The sequence below is a fragment of the Eutrigla gurnardus genome (genome assembly GCF_963514095.1).
Source record: "Eutrigla gurnardus genome assembly, chromosome: 12".
Taxonomy (NCBI): domain Eukaryota; kingdom Metazoa; phylum Chordata; class Actinopteri; order Perciformes; family Triglidae; genus Eutrigla; species Eutrigla gurnardus.
In genome coordinates, this window is record NC_139926.1 from 4343912 (window position 1) to 4362207 (window position 18296).

General features: G+C 40.2%; 1 protein-coding gene across 1 annotated transcript; it reads right to left on the bottom strand.

Annotated features, from left to right (window-relative positions):
* Positions 1–363: 363 nt before the first annotated feature.
* Positions 364–9020, bottom strand: LOC311021666 (interleukin-1 receptor type 2-like). The gene is made up of 10 exons (XM_084022359.1): positions 8683–9020; positions 6366–6459; positions 5472–5730; positions 5019–5193; positions 4689–4845; positions 3391–3579; positions 3234–3299; positions 2993–3128; positions 2073–2218; positions 364–1463 (listed from the first exon to the last, which is right to left on the bottom strand). Exons 2-10 carry the CDS (start codon positions 6448–6450, stop codon positions 1318–1320), a joined length of 1359 nt encoding a protein of 452 aa, XP_083878485.1. The 5' UTR covers positions 6451–6459; positions 8683–9020; the 3' UTR covers positions 364–1317.
* Positions 9021–18296: the final 9276 nt, after the last annotated feature.

An 18296-nucleotide genomic window follows, 5' to 3' on the forward strand; every position in this document is an offset into this window, starting at 1 on the left:
GTGGTACGGTGGTGAAGGAGGGTGGTACGGTTGTGTAGGGGAGTGGTACTGTGGTGTAGGAGAGTGGTACGGTGGTGTAAGAGAGTGGTACGGTGGTGTAGGGGAGTGGTACGGTGGTGTAGGAGGGTGGTATGGTGGTGTAAGAGAGTGGTACGGTGGTGTAGGAGGGTGGTACGGTGGTGTAGGGAAGTGGTACGGTGGTGTAGGAGAGTGGTACGGTGGTGTAGGAGGGTGGTACGGTGGTGTAGGAGGATGGTACGGTGGTGTAAGAGAGTGGAACGGTGGTGTAGGAGGGTGGTACAGTGGTGTAGGAGAGTGGTAGAGTGGTGTAAGAGAGTGGTACGGTGGTAGGAGAGTGGTATGGTGGTGTAAGAGAGTGGTACGGTGGTGTAGGAGGGTGGTACGGTTGTGTAGGAGAGTGGTACGGTGGTGTAGGAGAGTGGTACTGTGGTGTAGGAGGGTGGTACGTTGGTGTAGGAGAGTGGTATGGTGGTGTAGGAGGGTGGTAGGGTTGTGTAATTAGTGTAAGGTTTTGAGATTAGTGTGTAGAGTTTTGGAAAAATAGCCTATAGTTTCAAAGATTGCCTAAGCAATCAGAAAAACTGTAAAAGAATTTTAACTTTTTTAATGCTACATTTAATCAAACATACATGTTAACAGTCAATACAGTATTTTGCAGACATTAACAAATGGACTGAGTAGTTTCTACTGTATAAGATGCTTCCCTGAGAACATTCATTACATTTTTAAAAGGCCAACATAAATATATAAATGGAGTCATGGTATACACTCAGTGGCCATTTTAGTGGGTTCACCTGGACACAGACAGAGAGGTATTTGTTTAAAAATGTATCAAACTCTGACGAGGGGAGAAAAAGAGAAGCTGGGGAGTAATAACAGAGCTACTTCAGCTACCCGGTGAGTAGGCTAATGTCATTAGCATCAAGCTAGCAAATCCTTAATCAGAATGTCTTGGGTAGACAAACATACCCGGTCCCTTCCAGATGACATCACATATGTGGTAGAAGACAACCAGCAATGATTGGTATATCATATATATAATAGAAGTTCTGCCGTAGTTTGGTATCAAGCAGAATGTTTACCGATACACGAGATGAACGAAAGAAAACTTCTGCAATGGCGACAACCATATAAAGACACCAGGATGCACCTAATTGCCATATTAACACATTGGACATTTAAAAGTAAGAGTGCAGCTACTGATTTAAAACATTCAATCCCCATAAATGGAGTGTTTAACACCAAATCTGACATGGTGGTGTGAATATACGATGTTACAGCAAACCCAACACTGTGTTAGAAGGTGCTGCTCTGCCGAGCCAGAATGTAATCCATTTTGTTTTTCCTTTTAGGTTTGAAGGTGACATAGAGGAAGACAGAAACCACAGTCAGGAAGCAGGACATGGCCACTGCAGCGACCACCAGCCATGTAAACGTGGAGTCTGTGAAGAGAGACGGAGGTAGGTGAATGTCTGGATATAAATATATCGAAAAAATATATCGAAAAAAAAAAATCACAACTTGGATTGAGGATTGGTTATGATAACAAGTTATTTACTGAGATCTTGGAACATGGCTACTGTTAAAACTGTCAGATTTGTGAAGACAAGCTGACAATCAGACGGGTTTCAAACAAACCTCCAGGTTAGACAAACTTATGTTGAAAAGAAAGGGAAGACAAACAGTACATTATTACCAACGACCTTCTCACCAGATTTAGAAAAGATTGATCATTTTAAGTGAAGTTAGATGAAAAAAGAGTTGGCAACACCTGCCTGAGTCTGGACTTTTTGGATCAGAGTTGGATCATTTTTAACATGTAGTTTGCTCTTGGTGGTTCCTCCAGTCCCTCTTCAACAACCTCAGCTTTAATTTACTCAATATCATCATTCCTTATTGGACGGCCGAATACAATTCAAGTAATACAATTCTGATTTGGTTCAGCCGTATAAAGGTTAGTGTGTCCTTGATTTCCACGTAACTGGTGACAGTTTTACTAGCAGGTTGTCTCATTTAAACACCACATATATACACACAAACACAGGACTCACCCTCTAGTTGAAGCTGTGCGACCACTTCCTGTCTCCCTCCTTGGTTCTGAGCGACACACTTCAGCTCTGTCTCCACATCTTCTTCTGTCATTGCTACAACCACGAGCCTCAACTCAATGTGGCAGCCTTCAGACCCCCCGGTTACCCTGGAAACACGGAGACAGACGTAGCAATTTGTTCACCTGGTATGACTGAGGTGGGTTTATCGGACGAAACTAGACAAGATACCGTGGTCTTGATTTGGTATTTAATTATATTGGATTCACTTTACAGATTTTTGCAAGTGGACAGTTTGTATCACTCATGTTTAGTATTTTCTGAACTTTACTTACATTGGAGAAATAAAGGCTGCATCATTTTCAGTATGCATCCTCAAACAACAAACAGAAATCATATGAAAAGCTCAAATGTAATTGTTTTGAAGCTAGTCTTAAAGGTTGAGGAGGAGCTGTTATATTATTTAAAATCCTTGTAACATACCGATAGTAATGAATACATTAAATGCTGACATAAAAACATTTTAAAATGTCATCTGTGGCGGTGGCAGGACTGTAAAAACCCCGTCCAATCAAAAAAGTCTGCCAGAGAAAATGATTGGATGGCCTGCCTGTCTGTCAATGCTTACTTCCTGATTACACACACTCTGCCGATCTGGAGTGTTGTGGGGGAGCGGCTTTGAACAGAGGTCTGAATGAAGGGGGCAGGACTTATTTGGTTCTGCGATGCGTTCAAAGTTTGTGTGGGTTTTCCGAATTACCTACTCAACCTTTAATTCATGTAGAGTGCATTATTTCCTAGTTGAAAGGTAGTTCACTCTCTTTAGGGGGAAAACACGATGCTTCACAATTCACGGCTCTCATTCCCTTTACATAACTAGTTTCAGTTCCAGTAATATCTAACCAAATCAAATCAGCAATTACCTCCTCCCTCCTTGCAGAGCCCGCCCATCAAGGTATGATGACTCCACTGATTGGTCATTGACCAGCCATGTGACCACAGTGGAATCCACCATTTGACATTCAGTGAGCACCTTGCAAGACAGCTCCAGTCCTGAACCTAAATGAAGGAAATCCATATATAAATATGATATGTATTCATTAAAGCATGTTGCATACAAGCATCAGATTTGGTAAATTGGGACGACACATTTTTATCACTCACCATGCAAACTTTCAATAATGGTTCCATTCCGTGGCGAGAGAATCACAGGTGGTTGGATTAGTGGAGCTAAGACAAGAGGAAACACGTTAAACCAGCAACACGACTTGTATCGTCTCACAGGGTCATTTTATTCTCACAGAGGAGAAGATGAACTCACTGTGAACCGTGCTGCTGCTGCTGCTGCCGCCGCTGCTGCTGCTGCTGCCGCTGCCGCCGCCGCTGCTGCTGCCGCTGCCGCTGCTGCCGCCGCTGCTGCTGCTGCTGCTGCTGCCGCTGCTGCTGCTGCTGCGCGCTGCCTCAGAGGTCATGGAGAGGTCTGGCACAGTGGTGGTTACAGGGTCCAAACCTTCACAAACACAATGTAGACAGATGGAAACCCAGCCACACAAACAAGGCTTAAAATGACAGCAAACATGACTTATTTCACACAATAGTGATAATAGTAGTAGTAATAGTAATAATGGTTATAGAATTATAACAATAATACAAATTAAGATGAAGATGATGATAAACACAATAATATTAATGATTAATGTCAGGTAGCAGTGCTTTTGTGGAGGTTTGTGCATCTTGTGTGAGATTGGCTTGTTGGCTAAGTTAAGTCAGCGTGTTGCACCTATTAGGCCAGTAGGGGGCAGGTCACCCTAATGTATGGTGTTAAAGCAAGGAAGTAAAAGTCAGGGACATGATTATTACTCATGAGCCTATAATCGAGTACCATTGGCCACATTTCACTTATGTTTTCTTTTTACTTTGTAGTAGTACTACTTTCTCACTTAATAGCTCATATATTAATTTTTCATTTAATAAATGTGTTTTATCATGAAGGGAGCAGAAAAGAAATATGGCTGGAGATGCATTAAAAGAATTCCCAACACAAGAAACACCTTACAGCTGACTGCTCTGCAGCTTCATAAAGTAGGCCTGTTGTACGTTTACACCAATAATAAGCATTATTCAATAACTGTCAACCCTAGGGATGGAACCATAAAGGATATAGGAAGAGCATGATAAAAACAAATGTTTCCATTTTTGGGACATTTGTAGACATCATCGCAAGTGACTTGAAAAAGCTGTCTAGCTCACTAGCTGAAAAATAGAGCCTGATTTTAAAAACACAGGATACAAAAATAAGTATATGTATTTTATTTATTTATCCTTTTTATGCAGAGACCTACACAGATTTGATAGTTTTTCTCTAAAAAATAATGTTCAATAAATATGATTTGTTTCTTAATAAAATGCAAAGTCATTTCAGTATGTTTAAGCATATTGATGATTATCAGGATATTATCCTGAATATTTTGGCAGGATAATCCTGTCAGGAAATATGAATATCATATAACATTTATTTATAATTAGTTTTCAAATAAAACCTGCAATAGAATATTTCAGATAACAACACTTATTTAGACATCACTCAGAAAATGAGTGAATAGTCGAGACATCACCCACCTTCTACATTGAGTATGACAGTTCTGCTGACTTTGTACTGCTGGTCGTTGATGAGCGCCCTGAGCCGGCAGGTGTACACACCTGAATGGGATCGCCTCACAGCGGGAATTATGAGTCTCCCTCTCTCCTGGAGGAAGGGGGCCGCCCTGCCAAGGTCCTGTCAGGAAGCAACACATCGGTCAGTCACAGGGAAGGAGCCACCAAAACTGGAGGGTTCGGTCTCGGTGTGGGCGGTATCTCAAATCTACGAGAGATCTATTTAAGCGAATATGACTACAAATTGTCACATATCATTTGTGGAACTATTGGCAGTGAACGTGCGAGTGTCACCTTGTGCCACTCTATCAGTGTGTCAGTGTTGTTGAAGTGGCTCAGAGATGGACATGGCAGTCTCAGATATTCTCCCACCACCAGGAGGATTGGGTAGGACAGTTTCTCCACGTCAGCAGGACTGGACTCGTACACTTGGAGCTTGATGCTCCCAGTTACACAGTAGCTTTCATTTCTGGAGACAAAAGTCAAACATTTCAAATCATGGTTCAGCAAGAAAATCAACCATTCCTCAGCGAATCCTTACGATGGCTGTAGTGTCTTTAAGGGCTGCTGTTATTTCTAGTAATATGTGTGATGATCTCAATACATTTGAGTTAACCTCCAGTAGTGAAATCAATTACCTTACTCCCTTATTGGTTGTAAGATTGTATGTTGTTTTTCTTTAAAGTCACTATTTCCAGATGAAGGTCAGCAGAGCATAAAGGGAAATTAGGTGTTTTTAAGTCTTACCTGTAAGTGCAGATATATTCCCCTGAATCTGTAGCCTCAGCTGGGAGGAGCCACAATTGTTTGTCACGCTGTTGAACACGCCCCTCACCCTGAAAGGCCACACCCTCCGTCCTGTTGTCCTTGGTGATGAGGTAGCGTGCTGATGGGGGGGCAATGTTGCGTACTTCCAGCACTCTCTCGAACATTGGGAAGGAAAGGATAATGGCCTCGCCCTCCACTCTTAATATATTCACCTCTGGAAACACCACGTAGCAGCCGTCTGCAGGCAAAACGTACTATTAGGGTGAAAGCAACATGCTGCTAATGAATTTAAGTCAAGCTGAAATCACATCCCTGGTCATATTGTGTACCTTTTTAACAATATATGCCAAAGTATATACAGAAACAACATCAGCTACTACCAACCAATTTCAACCAATAATATCATGACAGCATCCTTAAAACAATTTGCAACTTTTAAAAGCGTGGGGCTGGAGGAGGTCGTGATTTAATCTTTAAAACCATCAAATCAAATTTCTCCCAAAAAGAATGTCCCGCCTTCGATCCTACGTCAGTACCGAGACACATGGTAGACATGGTGATGTCACCCGTTGGTTTGTGGACTACTTTGGCATATCACCTGGTTGACGACAGAGGTATGCTCCGAAATACAAGAACTTTAACTGCAAAGACGAACTTTTAAACTTTTAAAATACTAGTTAGGCAATGGCAATCCAATCGATCAGAGCGATTTGGCGACAAGTGATGTCTTTACATTGACTTCATTTGTAATTTGTTCAATCATTTACTGTAACTAATTTCCCAGTTTGTGATTGAGAAAGTAGTCCTGTCTCCATCTATATTATAAGTGCAGCCGTTATGTAGCTGGACATAGTAAATCAAATAAAGGCTCACCTTTCATAGGCAGAGGAGGTAGTAGCGGTGCTCCATAAACGTATTGGATGGTGACCACAGCCAACATCAGTAACAGGCGGACCATGATGGCAGTCTGCAGAAACACACACATCTTCAGTAAAGAAACTAAGTGGTCGTCTGGAAAGTTTAATAAAAGTAGAGAAGAACAAGCCAGAGGAATAATAATCTCAGTAAGGAGGAGAACAACATGCCACTTTTCTCAACAAAATATTGAAAATGAAACTAAAATACCAACAAAGCGGGAGTCTTGGTACTGAGATTCTGAATTGAATGATGCCCAGCTTTAATTTAAACCCTTGAGTTAAACTTGCAACGTCATAAGACAAGTCGTCATTGAACCGCTGACACTGCCGTTCATCCCGCCCCCACGCTCAGCTGCCACATTAAACGTGGGGTAGGGGGGTGGGGGAGTGAACCAACAGTACCACACCACATGAGTCACCTTGCATGGTAACGGTCAGTGAAATCAGAGGTCAGCCACATTAATAAAATAATAAAAAGAAACAATACAGGCTTTGGTTTGAAACAAACCTTTCCCGTTTTCAGAAAACATGAATAATTAGTCAACATCTCAAAGACCTGTCTGTCATTTTAGAAGGGAGAGAAGGTTTCACCGTGTATTTGGACTTTTGGTGCTGTGTATTGTGTAATTTTTTTAAAATGATATACATAATGGTAAATATATCTATTATTCATAACATTGTATGTACTATCACATCTCAATTTATAATATAACATAATAATAATAAGTATTATTATTGTTGTTGTTATTATTGTTATTGTTATTATTGCTATTATTATTGTTATAATTATTAATATTTATATAGCACTTAAAAGTGCTACATAAAACAAAACAAAACATGGCAGATAAAATGAGAATAATGAAAAAGAACACGATCACAGTAAAATAAATGAATCAGATTAATAGGAATCAAAAACAGTATGAATAAACATGTATATCAAGCATTTCCAAAAGATTTCACAAAACTAAAAGTCTGAAGACGAGGTGTTGAATATGTTCTGTATTGTGACGATGATGTTTTGTTCTCCCACTTTTAGCTTTGTCAGGCAGGAAGTAGGTCAACTCTCTGATTTGGAGCCGCTCAGTGAAATCATCAGTTCCGGTTTCAGTTGAAACTTTCACACACGCACACTCTGGTCAAACATCTTTCCCCGAAAAAAATCAGAAAAAAAACTCAGTGTGTCATCCAAAGGCAGTCCCATTCATAACTTCTGTGGGAATCTGAGTGTCATTGTTGTTCACTGGATGTGTGGCGACACACATGTCACAATGCATTTAACGTCTCGCCGCTTGAATGGAAACTTCTCCAAATTAATTGTGTCAATTAAAGAAATACATCCTGACAATCAGTTATATCTTACTATTATAATAAATACACTTTAAAACTACCACTAATAATAATGCTAATAATAATAATAATAATAATCATAATTATTATTATTATTATTATTATTATTATTATTATTATTATTATTATTATTATTATTATTATTATCATAGTGTGTGTAGAAGTTTATGATTAAACCGTTTGAGTTGTCCTCATTGCAACACTTTGAATGCCTTGTTTCCATAAATGTTGTTTTTGTAAACAAACTATGTTAATATATACATATGAATTATGTGGAATTACTGAGTGATTACATTTAAGCAGCACATATGTACTTAATAATATACATACAGGCTTATAGGATAAGAAGACTGTAGAATAATGTCAATACCCAAACTAGAAAATATAAGCAGTAATGTAAAATGAATAATTAAAATAAATATCAAAGTGTAAAAAAAAATGCATGAGATGTAAGTATGAATATACAAATGTCTATAAATATCCAACATTTCCATTATGTTAAATGTGTAATAATGTGCATTCAACCACTAAGTCTGCCTCCTATCAGTTTGACTTCTTGATTAGGTCTTTACTGTTATTATTTATCATTCTTTATTCTTCTGTATATTCTATATTTATGAGTCTATATTCTTATATTTTATATTTGTTAGTCAATATTCTTCATTATATTATACATACTTTGTATTGTATATGTATTTATTTCGTCTGTTTTGCCTCTTGTTGTTGCAATGTCCCCTTTGCTGCTGTAATACAGAACGTTTCCTCAACTAATCTTAACATGATGTTATGTATTACTGCAACAGTAAAATACACAACAGTGTGTATATTTAACATGTATTAATATATCAACATATACACACATAGGTTCAATACATCTACAAAGAATGATAACACACAGAAGAAACCCAGCAGTAGTGTGTACTCACGGTGTTCAGGTGAGTGTGACGGTCCTGGCGGTCCTGGGTCCTGGCGGTCCTGGGTCCTGGGTCCTGGCGGTCCTGGGTCCTGGCGGTCCTGGCAGCGTGACAGCGATGAGGCAGATGTGGTGACAGTGTCGACTTGAGCTGCTTGTGGTCAGTTTCTTGCCGGCTCAGGGGGAACCTGCACTCTCTTTTCAAGGTTCCCACCCCCCTGAGATGGAAATTTCTCAGGTTTCCCAATGTAACGCAGTGTACTGTACAGCTCACCACTCATATCTGCTGACTCCTCAACACACACACACACAATATACATCGTGGGAGAAAAGCTGCAGTTATTATTCAGCAGGTTCATTCTGACGAGAGAAGGCGGTGGTCTAGTTTGAGTGTTTGCAACTGTTATTGCTGTTCCTCTGGTATCATTTGCCTCTTGCGTCACAGCTGGACAGCTGTTTGTTTTAGCAAGAACACACACACCGACTATCCACACATGAGAGAAGGATGATGCACAAGGGGGTTCTCCCACGTTGTCAAAGAACACTAGCCTTGAAAATAGGTTCATTTTTGAGACATTCATGTTGCGACTCAAATACAATTGAGGTATAGACCCTTTTACAGCTGAGGTCATGATACGAGGCTACGTTAGCTGGAGGCAAACACATATCACCTCAGAGGAAATGATTAATGCTAACCCCCTCAGTCGTCACAGCTGCTGCAATGCAGCACGATAAACTATTAGATTTGAAACATTAAATTCAAACTGTTAGCAGCATCTAAATGTCTGGTTGTTACATGTTCACTTGTCAGAATCGATATCCCAACAGAATCAAGTTCTACAGATTTCAGATCATCAGGATCATTTCAACACAGATGTAGATATGTGGACACTAAACATGAAGGTGTTCTACCCACACACTGGCAGCACACACACATGGGAAGTGTTCAGCTTGACAAACTGTTGCACTTCCATTTCCAAACTATGGTAACACACTAACATACATCATCATTGTTTACGAACTGTAAAAGTCTCTATACGCTCAACTATTGGACCAACAAGCCGGACAAGACTGCTTCTACTGAGTGAAGTATCTGGTCAGTTCAACGGTCGGTTGAACAACAACATATTCTAGTTGGGATTAAACTATAACAAGGTGTTGCATGAGCGAAGGTGTAAGGAATGTTTAAGTTAGGAGGAAGATGAGAAGAGACCTAGTTGTAAATTAGCTGTCTGATGAGGCCCTGAGACATAAATTAGTGATGTCTCTCTTTGTGTGTGTTACACACCAGTAATAGGAAGTAAAGCCCATATAAGGGAGTAACTAAGTATCATTTTACGCCGAAATGGCTGAGCAAAACATGACCTTATAAGTACAAAATATAGCTTTAGAATGGAGTGTCTGTCAAGTCAACCTCTCTCTTCCATTGGAGAGGACAAGGATAAATTTACTAAGGTGTCAGGATGAGCGAGAAGAAGGCCAATCAGGAAGTAGAGGGCTTTAAAAGACAGAGGTATGGTAGGTAGAGTTGGATTTCCTTAGATTCAAGAGCACAGCAACACTTTCCAGCTCCTCCTGGGACCCCAAGGCGTTCCCAGGCTAGATGAGATATATAATCCCTACAGGGTCTTCTGGGTCTACACCGGGGCCGCTTCCCAGTTAGATATACTTGGAACACCTCTAATGGGAGGAATCCAGGAGGATCCTATTCCGAGGCCCGGACCACCTTAATTGGCCCCAGCGGTTCTACTCTGAGTTCCCTCCGGATGTCTGAGTTACTCAGCCTCTCTGTAATGTTAAGCCCTGCCCCCCGACAGAGGAAGCTCATTTCAGGATGCTTGTATGTGCGACCTCATTTTTGGGTCACGACTCAAACCTCATGACCACAGGTGAGCGTTGGAACGTAAATGGTCTGGTAAATCAAGAGCTATGCCTTCCGACTCAGCTCCTTCTTCACCACACCGGTCTGGTACAACGTCTGCATCACTGCTGACATCACACCGCCGGTCCATCTCACACTCCATTTTACCCTCACTAGTGAACAAGACCAAGAGAGACTTGATCTTCGTTTGGGGCAGCGACTCACTACCAAACCGTAGGGTGCAGTCCACCTTCGGGGTTAAACGAAAACAGAAAAAGCAATATTGGCAATGATATTAGAACAAGTTAGAAAAAGAAGCATTAATGTTTATCATTGAGCTTAGCCTACTTCCATAGGGTGAGATGGACAAGCTAGCTAGTTAACTATCCAGTAGGTTTACGTTAACTTTTTCAAGTTACACTCGTCCCTTTAGAGTGAGTGACTGTTAGCTACACATTGAGAGAAACATGTTTTTCAGCAATTATTAAAAAACAACAAACATGGTAGCCAGCGTTAACTTCTAAATGAAAAACAGTCATCAATGTGATACTTTCTACCAAACATTTCTACTGTCATACTGTTTATTTAGTGAGCTTTAGAGCCTGTGATCGGAGGTAGAAACAGAAAGGCTACCTGGTTACCATTTCTTCCAGTCTTTTAGCTAAGCTAAGATAGGCTTATTGCCTTCTAGCTGGAGCTCCATACTTGGTGCTCAGTGCTTGATCTCCTCTAACTCTCGGGAAGAAAACAAATTATCAGATTTTTAGTGTTTAACTTTTGTTTTAGCATTTAAGTGGACAGAAATAGTTTGAGTCAGTTATGATTTTATTTTTTATATATTAAATTATCTAATTGTTATTATGGGTAAAAGCTTGTTTGGTTTCCACTTTTGCTCCATAGTGTCATCTGTTTCTGTTATTTTAAGATGTAAAGCTGATTATTTAATTATCAATGATGTACCGTGTAGTTCCAGAGATACATTGAGTCATTTGACTGGAGGGTTACTTATTTAATGGTTAAACTGCTGTGTTGTGGTGACAACCTTTGTATTACACCTCATGATTAGTGAATAAGCCAGCCACTCTGTAACTAAATGTGTGACACTCCCTATTTTTCCTATAAAGTAATACATGTGTCTGTGCACGTTGACATTTCATATTACTGGTTTCTACCTGCAATATCAAGTAGGCTTGGCTGTATCTGTTTTTTATATCTTTTTATGGAATATGACAGTATATTTCACAAGTATAATGATTTCATATTCCCTCCCTCTCTCTCTGTCAGCTACCTGGTACACTATAGAGACTACCTCTGGTGGCGTCTGCTGGTCACTACACTCTTAGAAATAAAAGTGCTAAGTAGAACCATATAAGGTTCTTTGGCTTGTCCTCATAGGAGAACCCTTTTTGGCTCCAGGTAGAACCTTTTATAAAGGTTCCACCTGGAACCCTTTTGGAAGGTTACCCAGAACCCCACATAAAGGGTTATACCTAGAACTGTGTGTGTAAGGTTCCACCCAGAACCCCCCCATGAGAGGTTCTACAAAGAACCCATACTGGGGGTTCCACCAAGAACCCTTTCATTGTCCAAGGGTTTCATCTAGAACCCAAACAGGGAGTTCCACCCAGAACCCCTCATTAGAGGTTCTACAAAGAACCCACGCAGGGAGTTCCACTAAGAACCCTTTCATATTTCAAGGGTTTCATCTAGAACCTGCACAGGGAGTTCCACTAAGAACCCTTTCATTTTTCAAGGGTTACATCTAGAACCCACACAGGGAGTTCCACTAAGAACCCTTTCGTTTTTCAAGGGTTATGTCTAGAACCTACACAGGGAATTCCACTAAGAACCCTTTCGTTTTTCAAGGGTTTCATCTAGAACCTACAAAAGGAGTTCCACCAAGAACCCTTTCAAAGGTTTTCACAAATAACTGTCTTGTCCTCTGAGGGTTCTATAAAGAACCATATTGTATTCTACAGATCAGTTTAGTTCATATTATATTGTGGTCATTTATCATGTTGACATTGAACAAACATTCAAAACATTTTAATGAGAAAAACATTTATTTGAAGATAGTCCAACAGAACAGGCTGTGTAGGTCCCAGGGGAGAACAGGTCAAAAGTCAGCATAGGTCCAGTGGAATCAGCAACATGACAGGCCAGACACATCATGCTGTCCTCAGTCGTGGATTTGTGTAATCTCCAGCAACGGTGACATGGCAGAAAGGGGAGACAAAAAAGAGTTTTAGTTCCATCAGTCCAAGGTGCACTTACTGTAAGCTATCTACAAACAATAAAATAATGCATGGTCCAATGAAAGGAATCAAACAGTGGAACAGAATCGTGAGAAAGTGAGGGAACCCCACAATGATCACATTGATTTAAATAATGTTAAAATACTTTTCAGTGTTATGTTACAAGTACTCAAAATGTTACGTATTGTAATAATAATGGAAATCTCAGCAAAACCCTCTTTTTCAAGCCAATGGCACACTTTGGCTTTCGTCCGAGGTGTGTAAGTCATTTCTACAAGAAAACAAACAAACAAGCAAACGAACAAAACATAACAAGAAACAAATGCTTAGTCCACCTTTCACCATAAAAGTCCTCAGCTAGGGTCAAGCATGCTGAAATAAGATATTATATTTAGCTCACCTTGATTCTCTGAAGTTTCTTCTGTTCTCTCTCTCTCTTCTGTTCTTCTTTGTTCTGTTCTGTTCACAGTAATCACTATTGGTACGTCACACCTGGTTTGTAGAGGGTGAAGACCAGACTATATGGTGCAATCCATGGGGCAACCAGCTCTTAACTCACACATGACAGCAGCCATTGTGCCAGCTCACAGGCCCAACACACCAAACCTTGCCCTTTCCCCTGGGAGATCAAGGTTCAATTCCCAGCATCAACAAACCCTGATGTAGTAGCCCCAAAGTCAGTGTTACAATATGATTTTTTCATCAGTTAAGGCTTGGCCTCTGACATCAAAGACCTTTCTTTATCACTGAACTTTTGTGCAGCTTCACAACTTGACTAAGCCAGTAAGCATGGTACAGCTGGGTACAGCAGCCATGGGATGAGGCCGATCATGGAAAAGTATGAGGAGGAGACAAATACATGAGTAAAATTGTCTGTAAAATAAGTGTTTAATTGTCTGTCACTAATCCACACATCATCTCAGTAGGCATTAACATGGTCACTCTGTATCAACCAGGCCTTGAACTCACAACTTCAAACTGTATCTCTAGATCACGTGACTTGTAACAAACTTTCAAAAGCCTTTGTCCAGTAAGTAGTATAGCTCACTTAGATGCCCCAGAAAGAGGGGTTATATCCTTGCTGTAGGGACCCAGGGTTCAATTCCCCTGGCTGCTTATTTGCTGTGTGTCATTTCCTCCTAAAGAAGGGAGTAGTGTAACTAAACTTTAAAAAATAAACACAATTATAGCTGCTGCATAGCAATGGGTCGGGTCTGGACTATTTTTGGCAACTTTAGGCAATTCTGAGCAACAAACAGGAGAATAGGAAGGCAAGACAGTTGACATTGTAATGTTGCACATTTTGCACCAGTTGAGGCTGAAATCCACAATTTCTGGAACCAAAGACCATTGCCTATCACACTGAGCTAATTGGCAAATGGCAACTCAACTGTGGCTTCACAAATTGAGTAAGCCATTCACTGTCGCGCAGGCAGATTTGAAACCACCGTAAAAAAAAAAAAATCAGTTTTTGGGATAGAAATTCTGATATGTTTTTGTCAAACATCATCTACCATGACTCTAAAATGTTGTACATTTGTTTCACAAAGACTAGAAGGCATTTTGATGTATTACCATTATCACCCTTGCTGGGGCTTGAACCCACATTGTCGGGCATCAAGAACCAGCTCCTAGCCAACATAGCTAATTGTCTGGAAGTGCAATCAGCAAGGTATGATATCTGTCAACATGGGAATTGAACCTGTGACCTAAAAGCAGAAGTCACACATTATACAGACAGAGCTAAACAGACACATGATCAGCTCTCTCTGTCTGACCACTGACATGAAGGGACTGTCAACCTGGCTGTGCAGGTGAGTGTGGCGAGTCAGAGGAGTCCCTGCTCTACACGTTCTCCTGAATAGCTCAGTGGGTAATGGTACAGACTTTAGATTTGGAGGGTGTGGGTTAAAATCCCAGTCACAGATAATCTTTGCCTGGGTCAACAAGATTGGCTGATGAAGGTCTTGCTTGCTTATATGTGAAAATAAATTGGTAACAGAACATTTCAGTTTCAGGACTGCCATTATTTGTATGTCTGATCAGAATGTGTAAGGTGATAGACTAATATGCTGGACCTAATGACTCCACCCAGGTAGCAGGTTAGCTCAGTCACTACTGCCAGTGACTTTAGACTGGGTGGCAGGTGTTCAAATCCCAAGATCGGCAATTATGTTGCAGTTTGATCAACAGGATCTGGAGAAGAAGAAAAAAACAAATAAACCAAAAAATGGAAATGAAAAGTATTTGTATCAGTAGTCACAAGGAATTGTATTTTGTGTTATCAGGAAGTTCCCTGATGACACAGGATACATGCTTCCAACAATCCCTGAAGAACTCTTTCTTCCAAAATGGGTTCTCTGGATCAAAATAGTTCTTACTGGAACCCTTAGCGTTACCAAGAACCCTTTTAAAACCTTTTATTCAGGAAAGGGGTTTTAAAGGGTTCTCTCGATCAAAATGGTTCTTACTGGAACCATTAGTATTACCAAGAACCCTTGAAAAACCCTTTCTTCAGGAAAGGGTTTTTCAGAAGCAAATGGTTCCAGGTAGAACCTCAGCCCTTGTAAAAGAACCCTATTGGAACCCTTATTTCTAAGAGTGTACAACACATCACATCATTACAGTGTCATAGAAGGAGCAGCGTCTGGATTCATGATAGTATGGAAAAGCATACCGTATGTGATTTCTGAATACGCTAGTAGTAATATAATACCATTCAAGCCTAATATCCAAAGGGTTTTAGGTGACGGCAGGTTTCTGCTACCTGATTCACCATTTTGTTGAGAAAAGCTTTAAGTTCCGACTTTGGTTTGGTCATTTTCGGTCTGCCTCCATGCATGCCAGGGTGACAGAAGATGCAAAATCCCAGCAGGTGAAGCCAGCAAGTTAGTCTGACAAGCTTGTTTGTGTGAGACAAATACTGTACACAGTGGATAAAAATGTAAAGTCCTGGCCAGTAAATTGAACTATATAATTGTACTTGTAATATAGATAAATACTAAGATACAAAAAATATAACTGATAATAGAGTCCCAATTTTAGGAATGGATTGGGAAACGTGTTTAATAATGTAAGATTAATTTTAAAAAATGTATAAAGTGGGATAAATGTAACCATTAGTAAATGGCTTACTGTGAAGTCCACAGAGAGTAACTGAGGTTAATTTGATTTATGCAGTGATCCCATTAAAAGCGTGTTGTCCGAACTGTATTTCTGTTTAAGGTGGCGGGGAAAGATCCTCATGAAGTATGTGAAGCAGACTGTTGCTAAAAAGCAGTACATTTCCTGCACAAATACTTCATGTAATTGAGTGAAGTGGAGCATACCTGAAGAAGAAAAACTTCCTGATATAATCAAATGTTTAAAAACAGCAGGTGTGACTCACCGTTCGGTCATTTCCCTGCGTAGAAACCACGGCGTCCCCCACTGTGCATTATTGTCGATTACTCATTATGTCTGACATTGATTGTAACGGGGCATTTTCCAAAATACATACTCATACTAGACATACTCAGACAGATGACATGAGGACTGTTCAGTGATGCAAGCTGGAGTGGCCTGGTTGTCATGCAGCATGCCTCACATCATCATATTCACCTTTGGACACAGATTTGGTCAAATGATGTCAGGCCACTGATCTCATGAAAGTCTGTGTTTGAAAAATACTTTAGAGACTTATTGTCATCATTCGTGCATCATGCACTCTGATTAGGATTAAAAACACTTCCTGTAACTAAGGTCTGACTGTACTTTCTAAGTTAGAAAGGCTTAAATCCAAGCAGTTTAGATTGATTTTCATGCATGAGGTGTTGCATCCTTTGTGTTCTTCTGTCCATGATTGAACCTTTCACTTTGATTTCCTCTTTCGCTTCATGCTCCCCATTTAATTTGTCTATAGAAATATTTGTTTACAAATTACTTTACCTAGAATTCAAATACTATTTTGTAATTAATAAACAAATATTATATATATATATATATATATATATATATATATATATATATTCTTCTTCTGCATACCTCGGTTGTAACGAGTGGTTTTTTGAGTTACTGCTGCCTTTCTATCAGCTCGAACCAGTCTGGCCATTCTCCTCTGACCTCTGGCATCAACAAGGCATTTGCGCCCACAGAACTGCCGCTCACTGGATATTTTCTCTTTTTCGGACTCTCTTTTTAAATGAGACATCAGGGTTTCCCCCAGCGTATTTTAGCCACGGAGGGCCGTCATACCTGAAATACACCTCCGCCGTGTCAAGCACGTAGGGAAGGAAAAAAAAGCTGCATCTCTCTACCTAGCGCGACCCGCGAAACCGTTTGTATGAGCGCGAGAGACAGAAGGAGTAGGAAGAAAGTGCGGACAGGGCTTGTTAACATGGATATTGAAACGAGGCGCAGATGAGGTGAGACAAGACATAAGTCTTTTCTTATGGCTCAGTATACGTTAAGCTACTGCTAATAAAAACGGAACACTTCCTGTGCAGTGCAGCTTCACATTAAGAGCATGTAACTGGCTAAAAGTGAGTTGACTTTTATTTTGAAGCAGACACAGGACGTAGCACTTTACACAGACTGCAGTTCACATACCAGGCCTGTTTAGTTAAAGGAGTCATCACCTGGAAATCGCAATTTCTCTTGTTAAAACATGCATATCTGTGTTTGACCTCAGTTGAAACTTGCCTGAAAGGCTGGAGTTTGAAAGTGGCGCCGTTTTTTCGCTTCTGCTCTTTTTCCGAACAGGAATAGCACACAAGGGTGTGCATTCCTAAAGCACGAGATTTTGATTCTGCGCCTTCGGTGACGTCACCGTGGCAGCTACTTGCATAAGCCCACCCCTCTTTCACCACCCAACCCCGCCCCGTCCGCTACCTGAAATCGCCGAAGCGCCGCCATTATGTTTTGGAGTCTGCATGCAGGCAAGCCCCCCCGGCTCTGTCCTTCCTGCGGCGAATCAACGCGCGCCTCATTACATATTATACAATGCACATCCGGACCAGTCAAAACCTTGCGCGTAATCTCGCGTGATAAAATCGCGGTACGAAAAAGGGTCAGAACAAGCTCAATGTTTGATTAAAATTTTTTTTTTTTTCTAATAAGTTTTACGAATTGATCCAAAGCGATCCAAGGGGGGCTGGATACGTATAAAACCAGGTGATGACTCCTTTAACACTAAATATTCATACTAACTGTATTGTTTAGTTTACACAGAACAGATTTTTTTACATTCCTTCATGCTGACTTGGCCATACTATTCAACATTTTAATCAAAACAGAATTGGGCACTCGTTTTGATTCATTTCTACTTCAGTTACTGCACCTGCTTGTTTCTAGTTGGTATGGGGTTTCATTTCAAAATCTGCTGCTTTATTTGATTTTTTATTTGATGTATCAATTTATAAATTATATTCATGTCAATGAACGATTTATTTTAATTTAAAGAGTTATATTTATTTCAGTTATGCATTGATGTTGAGATTTTTTTCATTTAAGAATTGAAAAAAATAAAAAATG